Source organism: Barbus barbus, assembly GCF_936440315.1.
Source record: "Barbus barbus genome assembly, chromosome: 25".
Taxonomy (NCBI): Eukaryota; Metazoa; Chordata; class Actinopteri; order Cypriniformes; family Cyprinidae; genus Barbus; species Barbus barbus.
The window spans coordinates 7,369,623-7,392,474 of record NC_136753.1 but is presented as its reverse complement, the minus strand read 5'-3'; the positions used below and the strand labels follow the sequence as shown (position 1 = coordinate 7,392,474).

Sequence of the window (22,852 nt, the reverse complement as noted above, 5' to 3'; positions counted from 1 at the left end):
CCCAAAAATTAAAACCCTGTGATGTTTTACTTGCCCTCAAGTTGTTCCAAACTTTCTTCTGTTGAGAACAAATGAAGATATTTTGAAGAATTTTGGCAATCAAACTGTCCATACAATGGAAGTCTATGCTACCGTCAACTCTGGTTATTTTTGTGGGAACTATCCCTTTAAAACGTCCTCCAAAAGCATTTAAACTGAGCTCCAAAAATAGGATCTGCTACGGGTAAATTAAGGTCTGCTATTTGTGCAGCAGCAGTGTGTTTTACATGCTCACTGCAGCTTGTCTGTGGATGGATTGGCAATAGCAAGTCACTATACTTGCTCTGCAGCAGAAGCATACCAAGGCTAAATACATTATTATTAGCCATAGATGGTGCAGTCTGATAGGTCAAACTTAATTCCACATAATGACATCATTATCAGATGGTGCAGCTGACTGTTTCTTTTTGTATCAGCATCCAATGAGCTCGCTGCTCAACATTCAAATACTTGGCTAGTACTTGCTATAGCAATTGCAGCTTGCTTCAGAAACCCTCCACCGTCCCCAGCACCACCTGTATAGATCTGCTACAGGGTGATTGATGTATGCTATTTGGGGGTTATTTCATATGTTATATGTGCAGCAGCAATATTTCTTACATGCTCACAGCAGCATGTTATGGATGTATTGGCAATAGCAAGTCTCGGTACTTGCTCTGCCACAGCAGCGTAGCAGATCTATTCCGCCAAGACCAAATACATTAACAATGTCATGCACATTACCATGCCAATCCCTCCGAGAGGTGTCATGATAGAAATATAATTTTTTTGATATATTTTCCATTGCCAGAACTTTTGAGTTCTCCTAAGAAAGTTTGTGTTCGCTTGCTAAACTATCGCATTCTCTTGCAAATGTTTCTCGGGGGAACCCAAGTTTTGACATGTAATGTTTTTGCCTGCTTCCCAATAAAATGGATAAAATAATTCCATAAATAATCCCATAAATGAAATTAGATTTGAGCCATATCAAGGAATCAGCATGTCATAGAGACTTTGGTATGGGTTTTTTGAATTTAGGCACTAAGCAACTAGAAGCTGCCTAGGAACTCTGTAACAACCACTTAGAACACATTAAAAAACAAACAAAACAGTGTCCTGGCAACCATCTAGAACACCTTGGAGTTGTGGCAGCGAGTTCAGAAAATCATAATTTTATTGAAATATTAATTGGAAATTTCTTTCTTCATGTAGACTATTGTCTGCTTTCTTGCCCTTCTTAAGGGGGACCTTTGACCCCAGAGATGTGACTACAGGAAGTGTGTGTGTATGTGTTTGTGTACACATGTGCTCCTGCTGAGTTTCTGAATATGAATGGATGTCAATCATACGCCGTGTCGGACTGTCGCCTGACCTTTTCCAAGGACACCAGAGTGCTGGACTGGTGCAGATAAGCAGATCTGTAATTGTGTGTCTTATCCTGCTGTGTGAATGCACTTAAAAGGAAATGAGTTGTTTATAATATGAGACTATTTTTTTTCTTATGAAAGACCTCTATACGGAGTTAAAGAGACAGATGAATGCAGGGTGATATTTTGGTGTTTTCACACAGATCAAGATAAAAAATTGTGTCCATATATGCTTGGTTGATAACTCATATTGCACTACACAGTTTTTGTCCACACAAAAGCTCTCTAGATTAACCATGTCTGTCCCCATTTTAATTTAAATTTAAATTGAACTTTTAGTCATTTTGTGGTGTGGTTTTGTAATTTTACACAAAAGTGTTACTTTTTAGGTTTAACTTTTTACATGATATTTATACTTGACATGAGCAGCGTGACACGACAAAAGCAATTAGAGGCTGTTATAATCAGTGAAACCATCAACATTGGATGCAACAATAAACTGATGCCTCATTCTATTTCTGACGTACACCATGCACTTGTGCTACTTCTGACAACAGGAAAAATAGATTCAATACACTCAGTATCAAACTGTTGAGCCGCAACAGTTTTAGTGTTAATTTAACTCCAGTTAGGAATTGTTGTGCTTAAAATTAGTTGCCAAGACAACACTTTTCTGGGACAGAACTTAACCCTATTGGCTGTTTTGTGTGTGTAAGGAGGATAAACCATTGGATATATACAGTTTCAGAACTTTGTTCTGAAACACATCAACATAGGGAAAAATATGTTTTTATGGGGTCTTGAAATCATCTAGAGAGAACTTTTTATTTTTTCTTATTTGACCTTATCTGTCTTTTTCTAGCTGTTTTATTCGACTATACTGAATACATCTTCCTTCAGACTTAATAATCCCTGAAGTAACTTTCATAAACTGTTTCAGCTTACAATTTTATTCTTGTGGTAAAATCCATAAAAAAGTAGGACTTTGTCTCTTTTTTTGTTCTATTCTGTGTTCACATGTGGGCTTTGGGTGTTGCTCTCTGGCAGGTTAAACAGACAGTTAAGATCTCTGTTTCAGAGCAGAGGGAGGACAGATGAGCGTGACATAACACAATAGTGGACATGGACATACACACAGACACTCCCCCATACCAGAACAGCTGTGTGAAGGAGTGGTCCTTGCTTCTCATAGAGAGAGAGCGAGAGAAGGAGGGACTGAAGTGATAGAGGAAAACACTCTTGAGAACTCCACATGGTAAAGTTCAGAAACAGAGAGGAGTGGAAGAACAGAAAGAGAGCCTCAGCCGGGGGAGAGCAGCAGAGAAGGAAGAATACTCTCGGGGTGTGCAGGCTGTTGCAGAGCTCTAGTGTTAGTTTGCCTCTCAGTCCTGTGTGAGACATAGCCTGGTTTATTATTCTGCGACTAACGTTGATTTGAGGCTTTAGCTCTTGGTCCTTCTGGAGGGAGTGAGTTGTGGATCATGCAGGGCAGGGCTGGACGAGCCGCCCGTAAGGATGCAGTGTGTGAAACATCTCAGCAGGGCAGGAGTGTGGGGGAGATGGAGATAGAGGGGGAAACAGCAGCACCCATAGGGGTAAGTCTCTAATGTGACATTTAAAGCACAATGAGCAGGTCTAGAACCTCTGGCTTACAGCTATAGTGATGTACTATACCATATTAGTATAAATAAAATTAAAACTAAAACAAAATACATGTTTTTACTTTTTACATAGGAAAAAAACATTAAGTCAGATTTAAGATGATTTGCACTGTAACTTTTTATTATTATTTTCAGTTAAGCACATTTCCCTTCAAATCTCATTACTGTAAAACAGACTGTATACTGACTGAATACTGTATTCCGAATAATCTTTAGAGTTGGTTAGTATTTCCCATTATTCTATAAACAAATATTGTAAACAATAAAATAAATTTGTTGGAACAATAAATGCTACTCTGAAAGAAATTTGGTGTAGAAACAATTTTACCTCTGAAATTGCTAGAACATTTCACAAAGAAATTTCAAAGAAACAGCAAGTAACACATTGAATAAAATGTGAAATATTAAAGTAGAAAAACTGAAGTAGTATTTTCTTGTAAAACATGCTACAATCATCTTTTTTATTTACAACTTAAGAAAAACATACTACAATAATCTTTCAACTTCAAAAAATTTTTTTTACAGTGTACACTGAAAAATGTTTGGTGTAGAAAAAAAAATTCACTCAGAAATTGCTCAATTTCACAATTACAAAGAAAACCAACAAATAAAGGTCAACATTTTGAAGTAGAAAGATACTCTTGTAAACTTGTAAAATATACTCCAGTAATATTTGTTTTATTTACAAATTTTACTTTTTTGTTATGGTGCAACATCATGTTTGAATAATTAATTTTAATAATGATTTATGAATAAATAGAAATAATAAATGATAATGGGTTTTCTGCATTGTGATGATGGGGTTTGTGGGAAATGTGCTTAATTATTCAAATAAAGTTATGAGTAAAATAAAATTATAAAACATAATATTTCAAAAAGCTTAACTTTCATATTATATTTTTCATATTTTTCATATTATATCATTTATTTGTTAATTTCTAGGGTAAAATATAATCCAGACAGGTTTTATAATTCATGGAATAAGTGAAAACAAATGTACTGTGTTGAGTATGCATATGTATAGTGTGTGTGAGAGTGCTGATGTATTGTGTGTGTGTGTGTTTAGAGTTGTTGCACCTGTGTTGGCATATGCCCTCTTTATTGGCATGTAGTGAAGCTCAGATCAGCTCGCAAAGTTTCGCTTCAAAAACTTTCCTGATTTATTGAATTGTAGAATGAAATTGTGTGTGTTTGTGTGTGTATACTGCCGTGCAAAGGCAAAAGACCGTAACTTCGATTTTTGTCGAAAATGAGTTATTGATATTTTTGGGACGTTCAAGACATCCTTTATCATGTACATAAGTATCTTCAGTATCTTGTTGTTTTTCCAAGAAAATAATGCGTCGTCTCAACCGTAACTTCAAAAAGCCCCACAGAAACCAAGGCAGAGCACCGTATAACACCAGTAACGGCTCTTTCGCTTTGTTTGGAATGCTCAAAATGAGTTACGGCGTTCTGCCTTTTGAAGTTACGGTGCCAGCTTGGAGTTATACGGTGTTCTGCCTTTTTTTTCACTGTCCATTAAAGTCTGCCGCATTTTAATTACAGTTAAGACAAACGAATTAGATCGCGATCTACCGAACAGCTCCATATAACAAAGCACTGTAAAGACTAGACACCTTGGCAGCAATACATAATCGTAAATAACCTTTTTTTCCTGTTTGTAATTATTCACCAGGCTGTCACTTCTATATGTATGCGTGCAGACTCAAATGCCATGGCATGTAGCATGATCAATCATAAAATCAGAATTTTAGCCACCTCGCAAAATATGTATGAATTGCCGTGAGATCGGACTGGCTGACCTAACAGTTCGCAATTAAATCCATATCCTACCTTTATTGTAACCCGATAAAATCATTCCATGGCGTTGAACGTTGTCGATGTTTAATCCATACGCATTTCTGAGCATGCCTGCTTGCTGGCGTTCACATAAATCCACAAGTCGTTCTTTTAGGTTAGGCTATTTCATTCAAGTCAATATAAGCAATAATGCTATGTCTAGCATTCTTTTACATTACTGAGCATAGCAAATAAATTGGTTGCAAAACGGTATCAACTCACGTTTAACATTTAGTCTGCTTATTACCACACTGCTGGTGCCACAAGGGGGCAGTGTGTCTGTAATTCTAAAATTAATACAGTCACATTACTATATGCAATAGCCTATATGAGATGATATAGCCCATGATAACTAGACTTTATACAGGTGTTACTATAACGATTTTGTAAATGGTGATCAGCGACAAAATAGTGATAATGTGGAAGTTACTGCCTTTTGCCTTGGTGTGACTCCTCACTTTTTTTCAGACAATGAAATACATTAACTTCAAAATAGTGGTAAAAATCAAGTTTGAGCTCACAATTTTTTAATGTAGATAATTTTCATTACTAAAACATCTAATTGGCAAATTTCCACTGTCCTACCTATAATTAATTTGGCTGGACAACTAAAAAACTTTTAAGTCATTTTTCTCAGTTTCACACTCTAGCGAGTTAAGGTCTTTTGCCTTTGTACTAGGGCAGTATAGTGTGCGTCCATGTGTCTGTGGCAAATCAGAGCAAGAGTACAAGGATTTACAGGCCAGTTAAACAGTGAGGACCGTCTGCTCCTACCTTAAGATCCTCCCTCGGCCCGAAGGGAGGGAGACAGTTTAATGAGATTCCCTTTCCCCTCCTCTTAATTCGCAGTTCCAGCTTGACATTTGACACAACACATTTCTGCAGTCCTGCACATATAAACACATGTGTGTGTGCAAATGAGTGTGCCAGAACTTTGTCAGGATGTTTGTCTAAAAGAAGCATCAGCGTATTCCAAATGCAGCACATACATATGTGTGTGTTTATATATGTGTGTGCGAGTGTTTAAATGACTGTGCCTAGCCTTGGCAAGTTCCTAATTAGTCTCATATTGTATTCATTAGTAGGTGTTTGTGTTGGCTATGTTGAGTGACCTGTGGGAATTGCGGTTCAGTCTAGCGGCTGGCATTCAGGCTGGCACGTTGGCTGCTTGTGTTGCCAGAATATTGATTATTTTTTAAAATCCATGCAAAGTGTAAGACTAAAACACTTCTGAATGAAGGAGATATGACAATTCACAGAGCACATAGTTTATAATTTTTTTTAATTTTGTAGGCTGATGCATGTATGTTTAGAACAGATGTTATTGTTAAATTCAAGTGTCTAAGGAATGTTAATCTGAATAGAGATGATGAGTGGACTGAGTTGTAGAACAGACCTGATAAATCGATATGTGATGTTTAATGGGCTTCTATAATGTGCCACATGTGACTTTACGCAAGAAATGTGAATGTAACCCTGTAAACGTACAGTGTAGTACTAGAGCGCATTCCTCAGCAGGGAGTCCCCGTCAACGCATGCAATAAGTGGATTATGGCCAAGGAATTCTCCACACAAACACATTGGTTTAAACCCAACAGGATTTGTATAAAGACTTAATGGAGATCTCTGTTGCACTATTTTTAATATTGTCTCTTAAAATAAAATAAATATAAAAATAAACAATAGTTTCACCTGAGAGTTGCTAACTTGCAGTAATAGTACAAGTGGTATTAAATTTAAAGTGGAATAGGTCAGATTTTCCATTTGTCTTGGATGAATTCAATTAGAAATATCAGTTAAAACTCTAAACTCTGACTTCTTACTACACACATTAAAGGAATATTTCACTCAAAAATGTAAATTTGATGAAACGTTAACCTTAGGGCATCCTCGATGTAGATGAATTTGTTACTTAATTGGACAAGTTTGAAGAAATTTTGCATTACTTGCTCACCAATGGATCCTCTGTAGTGAATGGGTGCCGTCAGAATGTTCAAACAATTGATAAAAACATCACAATAATCCAGAGGTAATTTACACAACTCCAGTCCAATTAATTTAGTGTAAAGCTGTTTGTAAGATGTTTTTTGTCATCAAACTGTTGCTTCAGGCTAAAATATGAAATAATCAGGAGAGAAAAATGCACAGATTAAGCACCGTTCAAAACAGTTTTTTAAAACAAATAATGTGGTTTTATTAGCTGTTTGAACTTAAATTCTGATGGCACCCATTCACTGCAGAGGATCAATTAATACTAAATTTCTCCAAATCTGTTATGCTGAACTCATCTGCATCTTGAATGGCCTGACTCGGGTTAGTAAATTTTAAGCTAATTTGCATTTTTAGGTGAAATAGTCCTTATCTAGATAAGTAATAGTCCATATCTAGATAAGTCAGAGTACAGTTTGTGACATTGTTGTCTTTTTTGAAACTTGAGTCTTTTTCTCTGGAGAAAATCTGAGATAATGAAAATTTCATTAGATTGCTCAGTAGGAGAAACAACTGAGATATCACTAGAACAGCTTATGATTGCATTGCCATTTTTACAGTTTTTTCTGATTCTGATTGTCATTTAAATGTGTACTGGCACATTTCATCATTTTTTCAGCTCATTGTTTGCACACTAATATATTAAGGAAGAGATTGACGTGTTTACACAGACATATTTTAAATCATAGGCATATTGTGTTTAATATGTGCTCACTTGATTGTCTGAACACATTTCAGAGATGGTTTTGGCAAACAGTTTTATGAAAGTGTGTGTTTGTGCGTGCGTGTTGGACAGGAAATATTTCTCCCCAGAGGTTAGCATCTTTTCCATGATATGTTAGCCAGTTAGTGCCTGAGGCCTGCCTCAGTGCTGTGTGTCCCCATAAAGCAATGATGTCATAATGGACATTGTAACAGAGAGACCTATTCGCCTGTCTTTATTGATGATGTAGGCTTGTTGGTGCTGACCATAGCCATCATAGCGTGGGTTATGGGAAGCAGTGTGTGAACTGCCTGGTACAGTTCAACACAATACTCATTCACAACTCTCTTATGCCTTCACTTCTCTCTCACTCACTAACAAACAGAACAGAGTATCTGGGCACAAAGACATTTGTGTTTAACTTTGGTCACTGTTGATGTTGTCACATCATTGAATATATTGTATTTTGAAATTTTGTACCACATTACATTTCAGTATTGGATTAAAGGATTATTATGGATTAAAGATAATGCAGAGGAGTTTACCTGACAAATAGAATGCCTTAAAGGGATGATATTATTTCCTTGATCCTTTGAGATACCAAAATTCATTGTTCATTGAATTGATACTATAACATTTAGATCGCCAACGTTTTCCCAGTCCCTAGAGACTGTAGCACATCAGCTCAAACGGGAATTGTATATAAATAATTACAATTAATTATGATTAATTACAATTATTTATATTGGCTGACAGTAATAACTGTAGCAGAATTAAATTGCCATCAACTAATCTGTTCGTCCAGCGAACATTCAGTGTAAGTTCATATCAACTCTAAGAAAGGATATTTTCTTGGCCACAGAAAATACTTTCCTAAGTATTAATACATTACAGCATCAAAAATCATAAAGGGACATTAATTTGCAAGGCAGAATCAGAAACTCATGTAATTTGTGCACAAGAGTTTTATTAACTAAACACTAATGCAAACTAGTCTAACAAATAAACAAACATACAATCACTCATACATGGGGATAGGGCAAATGAGAGTTGATGGATGAAACCATCAGGAAACTATGAAAAGAGTCAGTTAACCACCTGAATAAAACCATCAGAACAGTTTATATCGGAGTCTATAACTTATACTGAACCTCTGTTTTGTTTAGTTAAATGTACGATACTTGCATTGCTTTTTGGTCATTGAACGAGTGTCCGGATGCAGTCTCGGATGAAGGTTCTGATGGTTTGAATGTTTGGTGGTGTTGGAGTTCAAGTTCTTCCGAGTTTGAAGGGTGATGAACTCCAAAAGATGGTATTCTGGCTGGGTGGTAATTGGGAGTTTCTTCCCAGGTAGAAAGGGACAAAGAGCTAAGAAAGAGATCTGCTGAGATCTGAGGATCCTTGGTTGAATGGAAAGTCAAGGCTGCAAGGCCTGGCACAAAAACTTAAGGGTCCAGAAGAGTTCTAGCTCACATCCTCCTCATCCTCTTAGGATCTAACAGAATCGCAGACTAGGCGGGTCATCACTGATGTGAGAGCTTTATCTGCTATAGAGATCACACTTCTGGGGAGTCAAAGAGCCAATGGTGACTTGAACTTTTGGAGGGAAAGTTTACGACTCTTTGTCTCCATGCATGGTAATTTGGAAGTTGATATACAAACTATTAAAGATTCTTAGAACACTTATATGTTGCATAGGTATCAACATATAATATACACTCTCAATTAGATAATCCGAAGACAAATTGATAGAGACCAAACATGGTATAAATGAGGTAATATTAACTAATTATCTATCATAAGCATGCATAAAACAGGATACAATACACAAGAACATATACAAGAACAGTAATAATGTACACAATGACCTGAAGTATATGTGTGTTCATTCACAGAAAGGTTTTTCTATGAATTAATTAGAGAAGAGTCAATTTTCCAAAGGGGAAATGAAGTGAGTGTTGCTCTACCCGCATTCCTTTGAGCAATAAAACTGGTGTTATCAGATTGGTTGCTATGGAACCGGGGGCCGGGAGTCATCACAGACATACGGGCACCTAGTATGTGTATTGGGTGAGGGGTCAGTGATTATTTGTTAATCTAATAACTAATTGATTTGTTAAATCAACTGCAAAATCATGTGTCTGATTGGTCCAAATGCTACAACTAAAGTCCGGCTCACACTGTGCGATTTTGGCCACGATTTGTTCGTCTGAGACAAATTTTGAAAATCCTAAAAGATTCCTATAATCCTAGGCTAAAATCGGTTGTCTAGATCGCTGGTTTGACATGTTCACCGACAGCCGATTAATGGCCGTTGCGATCAATTTTTTCCTCCGATTAAATTCTGGCAGTGTCAGAAGATTTCAGACACTTTCCTGCAGTGTGACATCTCCTACGACGACCGTCAAACCAAGAACCAATAGGAGCACTGAACTTGATGATGCAATTAGCGCGACAACTTCAAACCATTCATTATTTGTAAAAACAATATATGTACAAAGTAAAGTTTACTTAAAGTTTATTTATTAAGGGGCAGGATGTTTAAACTCGAATAACAAAATTACCTCAAGTTCGCTCTGTAGAACTGGAAGTCCATAAAGTCCTCTTTTGCCCAGCCATGACTTGCTCCACACACATCGTCTTTTTTTTTTTTTTTTTAACATCAAGGCATGTAATTAATAAAACTAACGCTACACGTTGCTGTTGTTTGCTAGCTACCATTATAGCGAGAGAACGCGGGTCACGTATTGATGACGTAAAACTCCGGACGAGTCTTCTTGAGTACGTACGTTTTTATCGCGTCTTGACTGTCGTACAGTCTGACATTAAAACAACTGAGATCCTACAGTCTGACATGGTGATCATGTTCGTACAGTGTGACAAGCAGCAATCGCAAAATACTATTAAAAATCGCACAGTGTGAGCCCGGCTTAAGATAAAAAATAGATTGTTCTCAACTTTCTGACTTTTGAAATGGATTGTTCTCAACTTACTTCTGAAATGAGTAGATAAAACCTGCCTCTGAATATGCTTACTTATACAGTATATAATAGACAAAAATCTTGTGAGATGAGTAGTATGTATTCATAAAACAGTAGGAGAAACGTACATAGATGACTTTCTGCTTCCAGCGAAATTGTGAAGTACACATCTTATGAACGCTTTGTTAGTCCCATAAAGGGATAGTTCACCCAAAAATGAAAATTTGATGTTTATCTGCTTACCCCAAGGGCATCCAAGATGTAGGTGACTTTGTTTCTTCAGTAGAGCATAAACAAAGATTTTTAACTCAAACCGTTGCAGTCTGTCGGTACTCACGGCTTTGAGAGAAAAAGAACATACACAGACAAAACCAAATGAAACCCTGCGGCTTGTGACGATACATTGAGGTCTAAAGATACGAAATGATCGGTCTGTGCAAGAAACTGAACAGTATTTATATATATTTTTTAGCTCTGATCCGCCGCACGGTCCAACTGTCCTGAGCTTGTTCACACAACAGCCGGCGTGTGACACACCGCCTTCTTCTTCTTTTTGCTTTACGACAGATCGCAGACTTACTGTATAAGTGCATTACCGCCACCTATCTCTCTAATGGACCATTGACACTCCTAATTGAGATTGTAGATAGAGTGTCAATGGTTATATTCTATATTTTCATATACATTCATATAGAAACAGTGTAAAAACATTCTTACATTTTACATATTATTTACACAGTAAATTAAAAGTGCACCTAAAAAAAAAGTATATGACTCCCTTAATGTCCCGACTGAATTCGGAAGAATAGACATACTTTTGGTAACACAACAGATTGGTCTGATGATCTGCAGTCTTCCATAAGCCTTTTTAACTGATGGTCATTCATGGTTCATTTGGTTCCTGTGTTTGTTTGGTTTTTTTGTCTTGAACCTTTGATTTGTTCATCTGGTTTACCCCTGTTAAACTTGTGTGTTTGTGTGTGTTTGTCTCCAGGTAAAACCAAAAGTGATTGAGCCGTTGGATTATGAGAGCGTACTTGTCCAGAGGAAAACGCAAATACTAAGTGATGTCCTCAGAGATATGCTGCAGTTTCCTATTGATGACTTTCAGGTAAGAATGTTTGTTTATCTGTACACATCCAGCTCTCAGACCATCTGCTCTTCCCTCAGTATCCATTCCTTCATTCTTTTGCCGGCTATTTTTCTCTGTTAGAGGCACATGCACACTTTCAGTCCTGTCAGTATTTTTTGTTCTCTTCTTATCTGAATTCATGCTGCGATTTCCTCTGAAATGTTATTTTTCCGCATGATTCTGAGAGCTGAGTAACATGTGCAGATGTTAGTTTTCACAGTCTCTCAGTGGTGTGTCTTGAGTTTGCGTCCTCCTTCAGCTCACTAGCTATACATCACTGTTCTTTCGGTGTTCACGAGGGCCTGCTTTTCCATCACAACCATTATACAACCCTCAAATAATATTACAGTTACATTGTCTCAGGGGATTTCTCAAGCTGCTTCTCTGAATGGAACCATCTACTTGTTTTCCTTTAGAAATGGGTGTGTATGCGAGAGATCATTATGGGCCTTGGTTTATGAGGAATAGAAAAAAAACTGTTTTGCGAGCAACAACCCAGTTAGCTGAAACCAAACAATTCAATTTTAGGATTAGTGTTAGGAAATTAAATGTAAATGTTAAGGACGATTCTCAATCTCAAATCAAAAATCTTGTTAGTCTTAATAGTATTATGAAGACTGGCACTCAATGGCACGCATTTTATTAAGACAAAATTTATTATGTTTATTAAGCCATTTTCTTTTTGGTGACTATTACAACCAAAGCTAAATGTTAAGTATTTTATTTTATACATTACACAATAAATAGAAATGATTGTAACTTGTAACGTATTTTAGATAGTAAAGATACACCTGTAAAAAAGTACATTTACAAATAGAACACACACACACACACACATACACATACTCAGGCTCTCATACAATGCTTCAGCAGTGTATAAAGCCATGCCCAGTACAGTCAAGGATAGTAAACTGACTTCAGAGCATAACTCCTCAGAATGGTTAGAGATGAGTTCTCCAAGATTATTTTCAATGCATAGTTTGCTTCTTTAAGATTTTACAAGCATACAAGCTGATTAAAATGAGCATAGCACTTCTTGTAAAAGCTAGGGCTGTACAACAATGGACAATTTAGCTTCATGTTCAATGTTGGTTTCACATCAGGCCTCAGGCTCCATAGCACAGAGACATTCACATGTGCGCTGTAGTATGAATGCAGACTGAGACGACGTGTCCTAGAAAGGCACATCTGAGACTCTGTATAATGACAGAGCCAGAGACAAGACCCTGTATATGCTATTTATATTAAATCAGTCCATGTCCTCACTACACTGAGGGAAAAAAATTATACTTTGGGCCAACTTAAAAATAAAGATATATACACACATACATAGTTTGGTTCAGTTTCAAACCTTAAATTTGGATTTAATATTAATCAAAAATATTCATTTTCCCAAACACAAAGATACTCATACAAAGTAAAAATATTGACTTTTATTAAGGCCATACTTAATCAGTATATTCTTTAGAGATAAGCCAACATGTTACTTAATGTTGCTCAATATAACAATTTATATAGTTTAATTTCACCATTAAAGGGTTAGTTCACCCAAAAATGAAAATTAGTCCATGTTTTACTCACCCTCTAGGCATCCTAGGTGTATATGACTTTCTTCTTTCAGATGAATCTTATAATATTAAGTAATATTCAAAACTGGCCCGACTCTTCTAAGCTCTATCATTGCAGTCAGTGGGTGTTTTTATTACACAGTCCAAAACTCATAAAATAAAGTGCGCAAATCCATAAAAGAACGTGCCTCACATGGCTCTGGGGGGTGAATAAAGGCCTCCTGTAGCGAATCGATTTTCATTTTTGGGTGAACTAACCCTTTAAGAAAAGCTAAATTAGCTGTAATATGGAAGTAGAATTTTCATTTGTTGACTACTGAATTAATTTACTAACTAAAAATAAATATTACTTCGAAAGGCCTTTATGTTTATAGTGATGTCTTTTTAAAAAATACAATAAATAAAACACACAATAATTTCTGCTGTCAGTAGAGCTAGCCAGTATGTGTTCTGCACATCAACACTCTGGGGTCAAGTGAAAATACTATTTCAATAAAATGGTTTCTTTTTTAATTTTTGTGGAAACTATGATTTTCCATTAGACTAATACAAAAATGCACTTTAATTAAATCACATGGTCATTTCACTTTTTTCAATGTTTCCAACTCCTCCTTGTAACCTATTATTTAAATGAAAACTCATTGAAAGCCTCCCTTTTGTTTCATAGTCCAATATGATTCATTTTATTGCTACAAGAAATGTAAAGATTTACACTTACAGATCTTTTTTATGCATGTTCATGTGCTCGTCTCTGAAACATTTCCACATGTATCTATGTAGATCTCCACTTTGAAGCGTCAGGGCAGAACTCTGCACTCTTCAGTACCAGATGGGGCAGAAAAGAGAGCCAGCAGCCTGCTTGTGCAGGAGGTAAGACCTCATATGCATATAACATACACTCATGGATCAGATCGAAAAGATTCTGAATTATTAATGAATTGCATTCATTGATAGCGTTGTTTATTTGTACATGCTATATTGAGTTAGCATATGATTCATTAAAGGAATTATGCAAATCAGATTGCAAAAAAAATCATTGATCATATTGGAAGCAATAGGATCTTAGATACAAGTAAAACCAGAGCAATGTATTGAACAAACAGAAATTGTCAACAGCTCAAAACAGATTTCTAGAAGTTCCACATTTATGCTACTTCTTAAATAATTATATTATATGTGCATATGCATTTGCATTAGAATAAACTGTATGTGTGCGTGAGGTCTGGGTCAGGCTAGGGTTGTGTGGATATCAAGGGCATTGGGCGTCGTCAACAGAGACCGTAAAACGATACTTCCTCCCGCTAAAGAGCTCAATGACATCATCAAGGACAGCTGGGCCAGAGCCAGGCAGTTTTCCAGCTTTTCACAAATCAAAACATCTGCCTGGACCGTCATGTGCAAACAACCGCTGTACACCCAGAACAACACGCATTCTGAAGGATTGTTCTGTTAAACTTGCAAACAACTTCTTGGAAACAACTATGTCTGACATAAAATATGTGCGATTGAATCATTGCATAAACATTTATCATGCTCTTACTTCAGAGCCAATGTCATTTTGTTTCAAAAGAGTTGTAATTAAATCTGATTCACAAGGGAAGGCAAACAAGATGAGCTGCCCAGGAACTTTTATTTATTTTCAGTTGTTTTCTTATAATGTCATAAGTCATCAGTGTTGCTGGTTTTGGTGGTTTAGTTGTCCAAATGATTTTTGTTTTAGTATCGGGAAAACAACAATAATTTCAAACTAACAAATGTTTAGTCAAGCGTCACTATTACTGTTGTTCATATTTAGGGTTAGTCTGAGTATTAAACAGTCCCTTACACTTTGTACTGTGGACGTAAATGAGACCTCAGATTTGCCTAACAAGAGGTAAAATGGGCTAAAACATCCTACATTGAAATACACTCAGAAGTTGAGAAAACGCAAAACTTAAAAACTAGCTTCAGGACTTATTTGAGTTTAGTGAAAATAGTTGTGTCAATTTAATTAAAGTTGGTCAGTGTTTTCTACAAACAAAATAAAATAAATTCCATAAACTCAAAAGTAATCATAAGTGAGCCCAAGTTCAATAAGCTATCAACTCAAAGTAAACAATTTAATATTAAAATTGTATATTATTGATATAAACCTTTCTTATTTTGGCAGACCTTTCCACTAACCAATGTAAGTCTGCTTAACTTGTGCATCAGTTAGTTGCACAAACTTAAAAAATTATTTAGAGTCCCCGGACTATGCATCAGAACAATTTTGTAGAATTTCATGCCATAAAATTGAAGAAACTTCTTCACCAAACACTAATCACACTAATGGTGAAATATAACATAGCCTGTTTTAACAAAAACTATTCAAAACACTAAATAGAGCAGGGGTCACCAAAGAGTTTAGCTGCAACTTGCCTCAACACACCTGTCTGGAAGTTTCAAGTATACCTTGTAAGACCTTGATTAGCTGCTTCAGGTGTGTTTAATTAAGGTTGGAGCTAAACTTTGCAGGACACTGGCCCTCCAGGACCGAGTCTGGTGACCCTTGAAATAGAGCTAAAACATCTACATTCTGAATAGTAAATATTTGCATGTGCTTGAAAGTTCTCATGCTTTTAACCAAAAACACAAATTATAAAGTGCAAAGGATTATGGGTGGTGAGTTATCTGCTCAGCAGCCTGTTAGTTTGACCCTACTCTCAAAACCTGACATTCTTGCTCATATTTTAAGTTTCTCACACTAAATAGCCTAAACATTGACTTCAGTGTCAACTTTTTCTACATTAGATAGTTACCCTTTAAAACAGAGTTTGTCTGATAAAATGGAAGTGGGATTATTTTACAGTGTAGTAACCACTCAGAACACCACAATATATATATATATATATATATATATATATACACACACGCACGCACGCACACACACACACAACTTCATAAGAATAACTCGTGCTTTATCCAGATAATGTGAAAATATTTTTATTGACATTACATACATACACACAAACACACACACACACATATATATATATATACAGTGCCCTCCAAATGTATTGGACCAGTAAAGACAAAATTGCTCTGTTGGCTGAGGAGTCAAGACATTTACAAATATGATTGAAAGATGAATATGAGACAAAATTACAGAATGTCACATTTTATTATTGGGTGATTCAACACATAGATGTTTTACCAGCTAAGAAGCACTTTTAGAGTTTCATCCCTCTATCTGATGTGAGCATAAGTATTGGAACAGTTGCCTCACAGGTCTTTCTAAGTGATCAGCTGTGTCCTGTTGTATTAATTCTGCAGATATTAAAAGCAGGGAATGCGTAATATCAGTTCTATCCATTGCTTCTGCATTCTGAATCCTACAATCGATGATAACACACACAAACCAGGATGAAGACGAGGGAGCTGACTTTGAGAGAAAAGCAAGCAATTTGGATGCTAAAAGAAAAGAGGAAGTCAATTAGAGCTCTGGCAAAAACAAAGGGCATGGAGAAATCAAGAGTTTGGAAACCACCAGAGACACCAGCAACCAACAACTATCTGATCGGCTGAGAAAACAACAGTAGTTGATGACAGACAATTCATAAAAGCTGTGAAAATGAACCCTAAAAGACATGTCTGTAAAATCACCAACAACTTCCAGAAAGCTGGGTGATGCTCTGACAATCTACTGTCCTCAGGAGACTTTGACACAGAATTACAGATGCTACACAGCAAGATGCAAACCTCTGACCAGCACCAAAAATAGAAAGGCAAGATTAGAGTTTGCAAAAAAGCACAAAGGTGAGACAGAAGAGTTTTGGAACTGTGTTTATGGACCGATGAGACAAAGATGAACCTTTATCTAAGTGATGGGAAAGCAAAAATGTGTAGAAAAAAAGGGAACTGCAAATGATCCCAAGCATACAGCCTCATCTGTAAAGCATGGTGGAGGTGGTGTCATGGCATGGGCATGCATGGCTGTCTCTGGAACAGGCCCTCTCAGTAGCAGAATGAATTTGGAAGGGTACAAAACCATCTTGCCACCAGATTCATTGGGAAGTGCTTCATATTGCATTAGGACAATGACCCAAAACACCCTGCCAGTTCAGTCAAGGAATTTATAAGGGCAAAGAAATGGAAAGTGTTAGATTGCCCAAGTCAACCTCCAGATTTAAATCTGATTGAACATGAATTTCACCAGCTGGAGAGGAGAGTAAAGGCAGAAACTCCCCAAAACAAGCAACAATTGGGATTGGCTGCATTAAAGGCTGGGAAAAGTATTTCAAAGGATGAGACCATGAGTCTGGTGATGTCTATGGGTCACAGACTCACTGCTGTGATTGTGCGCAAGGGATCTGCAGCTAAATAATAGCTTTTAATATTTTATATCTGCCTTATGTTCAACTGTCCCAATACTTATGCTCACATCAATGAGTGGGATGAACTCTAAAAGTGCTGTTCTTTTTATTTGATAAACATGTATGTGTTGAAACGGCTAATAATAAAATGTGACATTCTGTAGTTTTGTCTCATATTCATCTTTTAATCATATTTGCAATATGTCTTGACTCCACAACAAACAGAGCAATTTTATCTTTACTGTTCCAATACTTATGGAGGGGACTGTATATATATATATATTGTGTGTGTGTGTGTACATTACATATATATATATTTTACCCCAAAGAAAAAAAAGGAAAACCCCAAAGGAAAAATAAAAGTAACAGATGGAGTACAGAGACGGTTCAGAATAAACACGTGAATGCTTCGTTCAGAATGGTCTCAAATCTACTTTGTCAACTCATCTACTCTCTCACTGCCTTCCTCTTTCTCTCCATTAATTGGATTTAAAATAAGAGTGAGAAAGCCGTTTTTGGGTTTTAGAGGCTTTTAGTTTCATTTTATCCCTTTAAGAACTGCTGAGGACTGAATGCTTGCCTTGCCAACAAAGCAAATAGAATTGAACCTGCTTTAATGTAATGCCCAGAGGATATATTAGTGTCTGTTTGTGGTGCAGTGGGGTGACAGCTTTAACAGTGATTAGCACAGGGATACAGTCAGGAAATTATTTTCTAAAAAGCTATTGCCACAGATTGCTTTGGAAAACATGATTCTTATCAGATTACTGGAAATGTATTAGCCTTTTTGGGAATTTGGGTCCTTCTTTGTGTGTTTGTTGGCATATACGGGCTTTCCATATGACAGTAGAGAGAAGACAGACATATTTGACATATTTGTTTTTTTCTTTTACAGTGCATCAAGACCTACAATTCAGACTGGCATGTGGTGAACTACAAGTATGAAGATTATTCTGGAGACTTCCGCCAACTTCCAAAGTAAGGACCACAAGACTGCTAAAAGTGATCTAAAGAAAGAGACAACCAATGGAAAGAGGCGAAGATAGTTATTTGAAGTTATTTGAAGTCCATCTGTTCTTTGTACATCACAAGTGGTTGACCGACATGTTGGCCAATATTTGGGATTTTTAAACTTTTGACATCGGATATCTTGTAAAGTTTTTTGTTTGGCCTACAAATATCGGAGGTGAGACTTTTAATTTGATAGCACCAGGACTTTTATTTGGGTAGTGCTATTTATTTGGACAGTGCACATAAATTATTAAACAGAATTGTTAAATAAGGAAAGTAAATGGAAAGTTATTTTTTCCATTTGTATTCTTAGTAATACTTTCTCATGTCTTCATCATTTACAAATACACATATATATATATATATATATATATATATATATATATATATATATATATATATATATATATGCTTTTTAAATTATTTTGAGCTTTTTAAATTATTAGTAGTAATTTTCCTGTTTGGTCTTTAAGTTTTGGAAACAGGACATTTTATTTCGACAGTTCTGAGAATCATACAATAATACATTAATTGTTTTGGATTATATTTAATTTTTATCTAAATTTTATTTTTAAAATTGCTTAATATATCTAATTGAAAATAAATATCACATTTTGCTTACTATTGTTATGCATATTCTATTTACTATCTTTAAATTAAACAGTGTGATAAATCGGCGATTATATCAGCCATAGCCTCTCTGCTCTTTTAGATATATCGGTTGACCTCTACTTAGAAAGCAGCTGTCTATGCAGGTAGTCGACAGCAAGGCAGCTCACTAGGTATTGGAACAGAGCCCAAGAGCCATTGTTTGCCCACAGTGTGTTTGAATGTGTTTGAGTGTGTGTGTGTGTGTGTGTGTGAAAGAGAGATGCTATTTTACTCTCTAATTTTATCAGTGTCCTCATCCTGTCCTGCCCCTGTGTTGACAGCAAGGTCTCGTCCAGAGCTAAATCGGGAAATGCTCCTTTCTTCACACAACAACAACCCATCAGCAGCCCATTTCCTCCTCTCTTTTGCTTTCTCTTCCTCTCACTTTTGTCATTCAGTACATAAACACTCCACCTGTTTCAGGACAGGGCAGCAACCACTGATGGCACTTCCTGTCTCAACTAACTGATGGAGCAATTATGTCTTAGCGGTCAATAACTGGCAAATCACATTGTGGAGACCAGGAGACAGCCAGTGTCTGGCATTTGGTAAAGGTCACAGAGGAAGCAGGAGGGATGATGGTGATGGAGGAGACAGAGATAATGTGTGCTGTGTGCATGAAGCTCCATCATCATCATGAGCAACATTACGATCCGCCCACCACTCCTTCATGAAAGTTCTGCTAATGCAGTTTCCTTGAACACACATACAGTAGTCAAACACTGGCACATGTGCACACTCATCTGTGTTTTGCATCAGCTGTGTGAGTGAAGAGCAACAGTGTCCTTGAGTTATAAGCACTGAACCTTTTTTTTTTAGACGTGTGCTACAGACACGAATGATCATTTAGCTTTTTGAGATTTTCTCACCTAGAAATCACATAGCCACCCACTAAAAAACACTCAGAACACCTTAGAAAATGCTAGTAACACTCAGGCAACCACCCCTCAGTATTCTAGCATTGTGATGTTGACTTTTGCACAGGCAAAAAAATATAAAAGTCTATGTGTCTTATGTTTGTATTTTGTTCCTTTACAGTAAAGTTCCTCGGCCAGAGAAACTAGCTAGTCACGTATTTGAGGTGGATGAGGATGCAGATAAGGAGGAGGTAAGGGTCAATTGCCCATGGTTCCTCACTGTTCTCCCTGGAAAAAAAAACACTTGTAGCAGGGGTTGATTTTAAGTAAGACTAACAGATATTTTAGTTTTATTGTATGAAAATCATGTTAAAACTATCTTGGAAATATTTTTATTATGCTTTCTTAATTTTTCATTTCAAAAGACTTATGTACAGTTTTTTACACTTTCGGTCTATAAAGCTATGAAAAAAAATAGATTATATAAATATAAATTATGACGGAATTATTATTTTTATTATATTAAGTGTCAGAAGACTTTGATTTCGATAGCGATGAGAACCAAGAATTATGAACCCAGGACCCAGAATTACGTTTCAAATTATGATAGCAAAATTTTTTTAATATTTGTTGACAATGTTGTAGCATGGCGATATTTTTTTTTTTCTAAATGTAACTACAGTGTCAGTGAAGAACGAATGATTAAGATGAAATATGAGACAAATTATAAATAATAAAAAAAAGGTCATTGTAATTACAATCAAACTGTAATTTTGAAAAATATTTTGAAATTATTTAATTGCATGTTGTTACATAAATTATTGAGTCAATTACTTGAGTCAACAGTTTTAAATATTTATATCTATCTATCTATCTATCTATCTATCTATCTATCTATCTATCTATCTATCTATCTATCTATCTATCTATCTATCTATCTATCTATCTATCTATCTATCTATCTATCTATCTATCTGTTTATTTTATTTTAAACCCACAAATATGCCATATATACTATATTGCCAAAAGTATTGGGGCACCCCTTTAGTAGACTACTTTAGTAATTTCTATGAGTACAAATCTTAAAGTTAAAGCATATAATGATATTCTAGGGAATTGTGTGCTTCTAATTTTATAGCAAAAGTTTGGACAGGGCCCTTTTCTATTCTAACATGACCGTGCCTCTGTGTATAAGGCACGGATCAAAAAGACATGATTGATTGAGTCAGTGTGGAAGAACTTGACTCGTCTGCAGAAAGCCAAGTCCTGATCCCAGCTGAACTCCTCTGGTGTGACTTTATATGCAGACCTTGAGCCAAAAACTCATCACCAAACACCAATGACTTGTATAGATACTATAAGGACAAAAGTGTTGGGACACCCCCTTCTTTAGAACAGGAAAAGGCACTAACAAACTGTGGCAACAAAGATGGAAACATAATTCATGTATTTAAAAATTGTATTTCCATCTCTGTTGCAACAGTTTTGGACGTGTCTGTCTAAAATGACAGCACCCTTATGTACAAGTCATTGGTGTTTGGTGAGTTTTTGGCTCAAGGTCTGCATATAAAGTCACACCAGAGGAGTTCAGCTGGGATCAGGACTTGGCTTTCTGTAGACCAGTCAAGTTCTTCCACACTGACTGAATCATTCATGTCTTTTTGATCCGTGCCTTATACACAGAGGCACTGTCATGTTAGAATAGAAAAGGGTCCTGTCCAAACTGTTGCTATAAAATCAGAAGCACACAATTCCCTAGAATATCATTATATGCTTAAACATTAAGATTTGTACTCATAGAAATTACTAAAGTAGTCAAACATGTTCATTAGAAGGGGGTGACCCAATACTTTTGGCAATATAGTGTATATGATTCAGAATGCAGCTCTGTAATTACAATGATTAATGTCATTATGCAGCCAGGAATTTGATCATATTTAGCTGTTTAAACTCACTCTGTCAAGACATTTGTTTGATAAACTTATGAATGAGCGCAAGAAACTCATGTGCTATTATTTCTTTACTCTACCAGTTTCCTTAGTATGGTGACAGGCAAAGGAAATGGTATTAACCATATCTACGTACATGCACCATACTTCATCAGCCTATTACAACACATGATTTCTCTCGCTCTCCTTCTCTCTGTTCTCACTGGCTGATAAGCCGAATAAATAAATAATAAGGAACTTCCAGCTTATTAGTAATGCGTTTGTGCGGAGCCTCTGGGACTACATTAGCCTTAGAGAAAGAGCAGATGCAGGACTTTGCCTCTGGGCTATCCGATTCCCTGATTGGGTTTCACCTACATTTCCCAGAATTCCAGCTCCATGTCTGCCATTCTGTCTGAGCTCTCACTCAGGGATGGAGTTTGTTTGTACAGTTTGAAGGCTGTTGCCTGTAGGGATGAGAGAGAACATGAATAATTGAGGGAGTCAGGTGAAAATGGACTTCATGTTGAAACACGGAGGAGGGCGTCCAGAGGCTCTAATGTGGGAAACTGCGTTAGATATCTACATGTTTTTGTTCAGGCTTGAAGAAACAGATGAAGTCACAGTGTGTGGGTGTATGATTGCGCCTGTGTGTTCTTATTTGTGCTTGTTATGTTCTTCCCTGTTTCCTGAAGGATGCCACCTCATTGGGCTCTCAAAGAGGGGGTGTGTCCAAGCACGGCTGGCTGTATAAAGCAAACATGAACAGTGCCATCAGTGTTACCATGAGGGTGAGTTAGCAATATACAC

General features: G+C 36.4%; 1 protein-coding gene and 1 long non-coding RNA gene across 3 annotated transcripts in view; one reads left to right on the top strand and one right to left on the bottom strand.

Moving 5' to 3' along the window:
- Nucleotides 1–22,852, bottom strand: part of LOC306845060 — a 428,848-nt gene that overhangs the window by 47,378 nt on the left and 358,618 nt on the right. The gene's annotated exons all lie outside the window — the stretch shown is intronic.
- LOC306845211 (dedicator of cytokinesis protein 9-like) overlaps nucleotides 1–22,852 on the top strand; it is a 92,365-nt gene that overhangs the window by 27,904 nt on the left and 41,609 nt on the right. Inside the window, exons 1-6 of one of the 2 annotated variants that reach the window (XM_079377874.1) lie at nucleotides 2,544–2,980; nucleotides 11,556–11,672; nucleotides 14,042–14,131; nucleotides 18,491–18,573; nucleotides 20,296–20,365; nucleotides 22,738–22,833. In XM_079377874.1, coding sequence (XP_079234000.1) covers nucleotides 2,867–2,980; nucleotides 11,556–11,672; nucleotides 14,042–14,131; nucleotides 18,491–18,573; nucleotides 20,296–20,365; nucleotides 22,738–22,833 — 570 coding nt within the window. In that variant the 5' untranslated portion in view covers nucleotides 2,544–2,866. Of the gene's footprint in view, nucleotides 1–2,543; nucleotides 2,981–11,555; nucleotides 11,673–14,041; nucleotides 14,132–18,490; nucleotides 18,574–20,295; nucleotides 20,366–22,737; nucleotides 22,834–22,852 lie in introns of those variants that run through there. The other variant, XM_079377873.1, reaches the window with a different exon arrangement.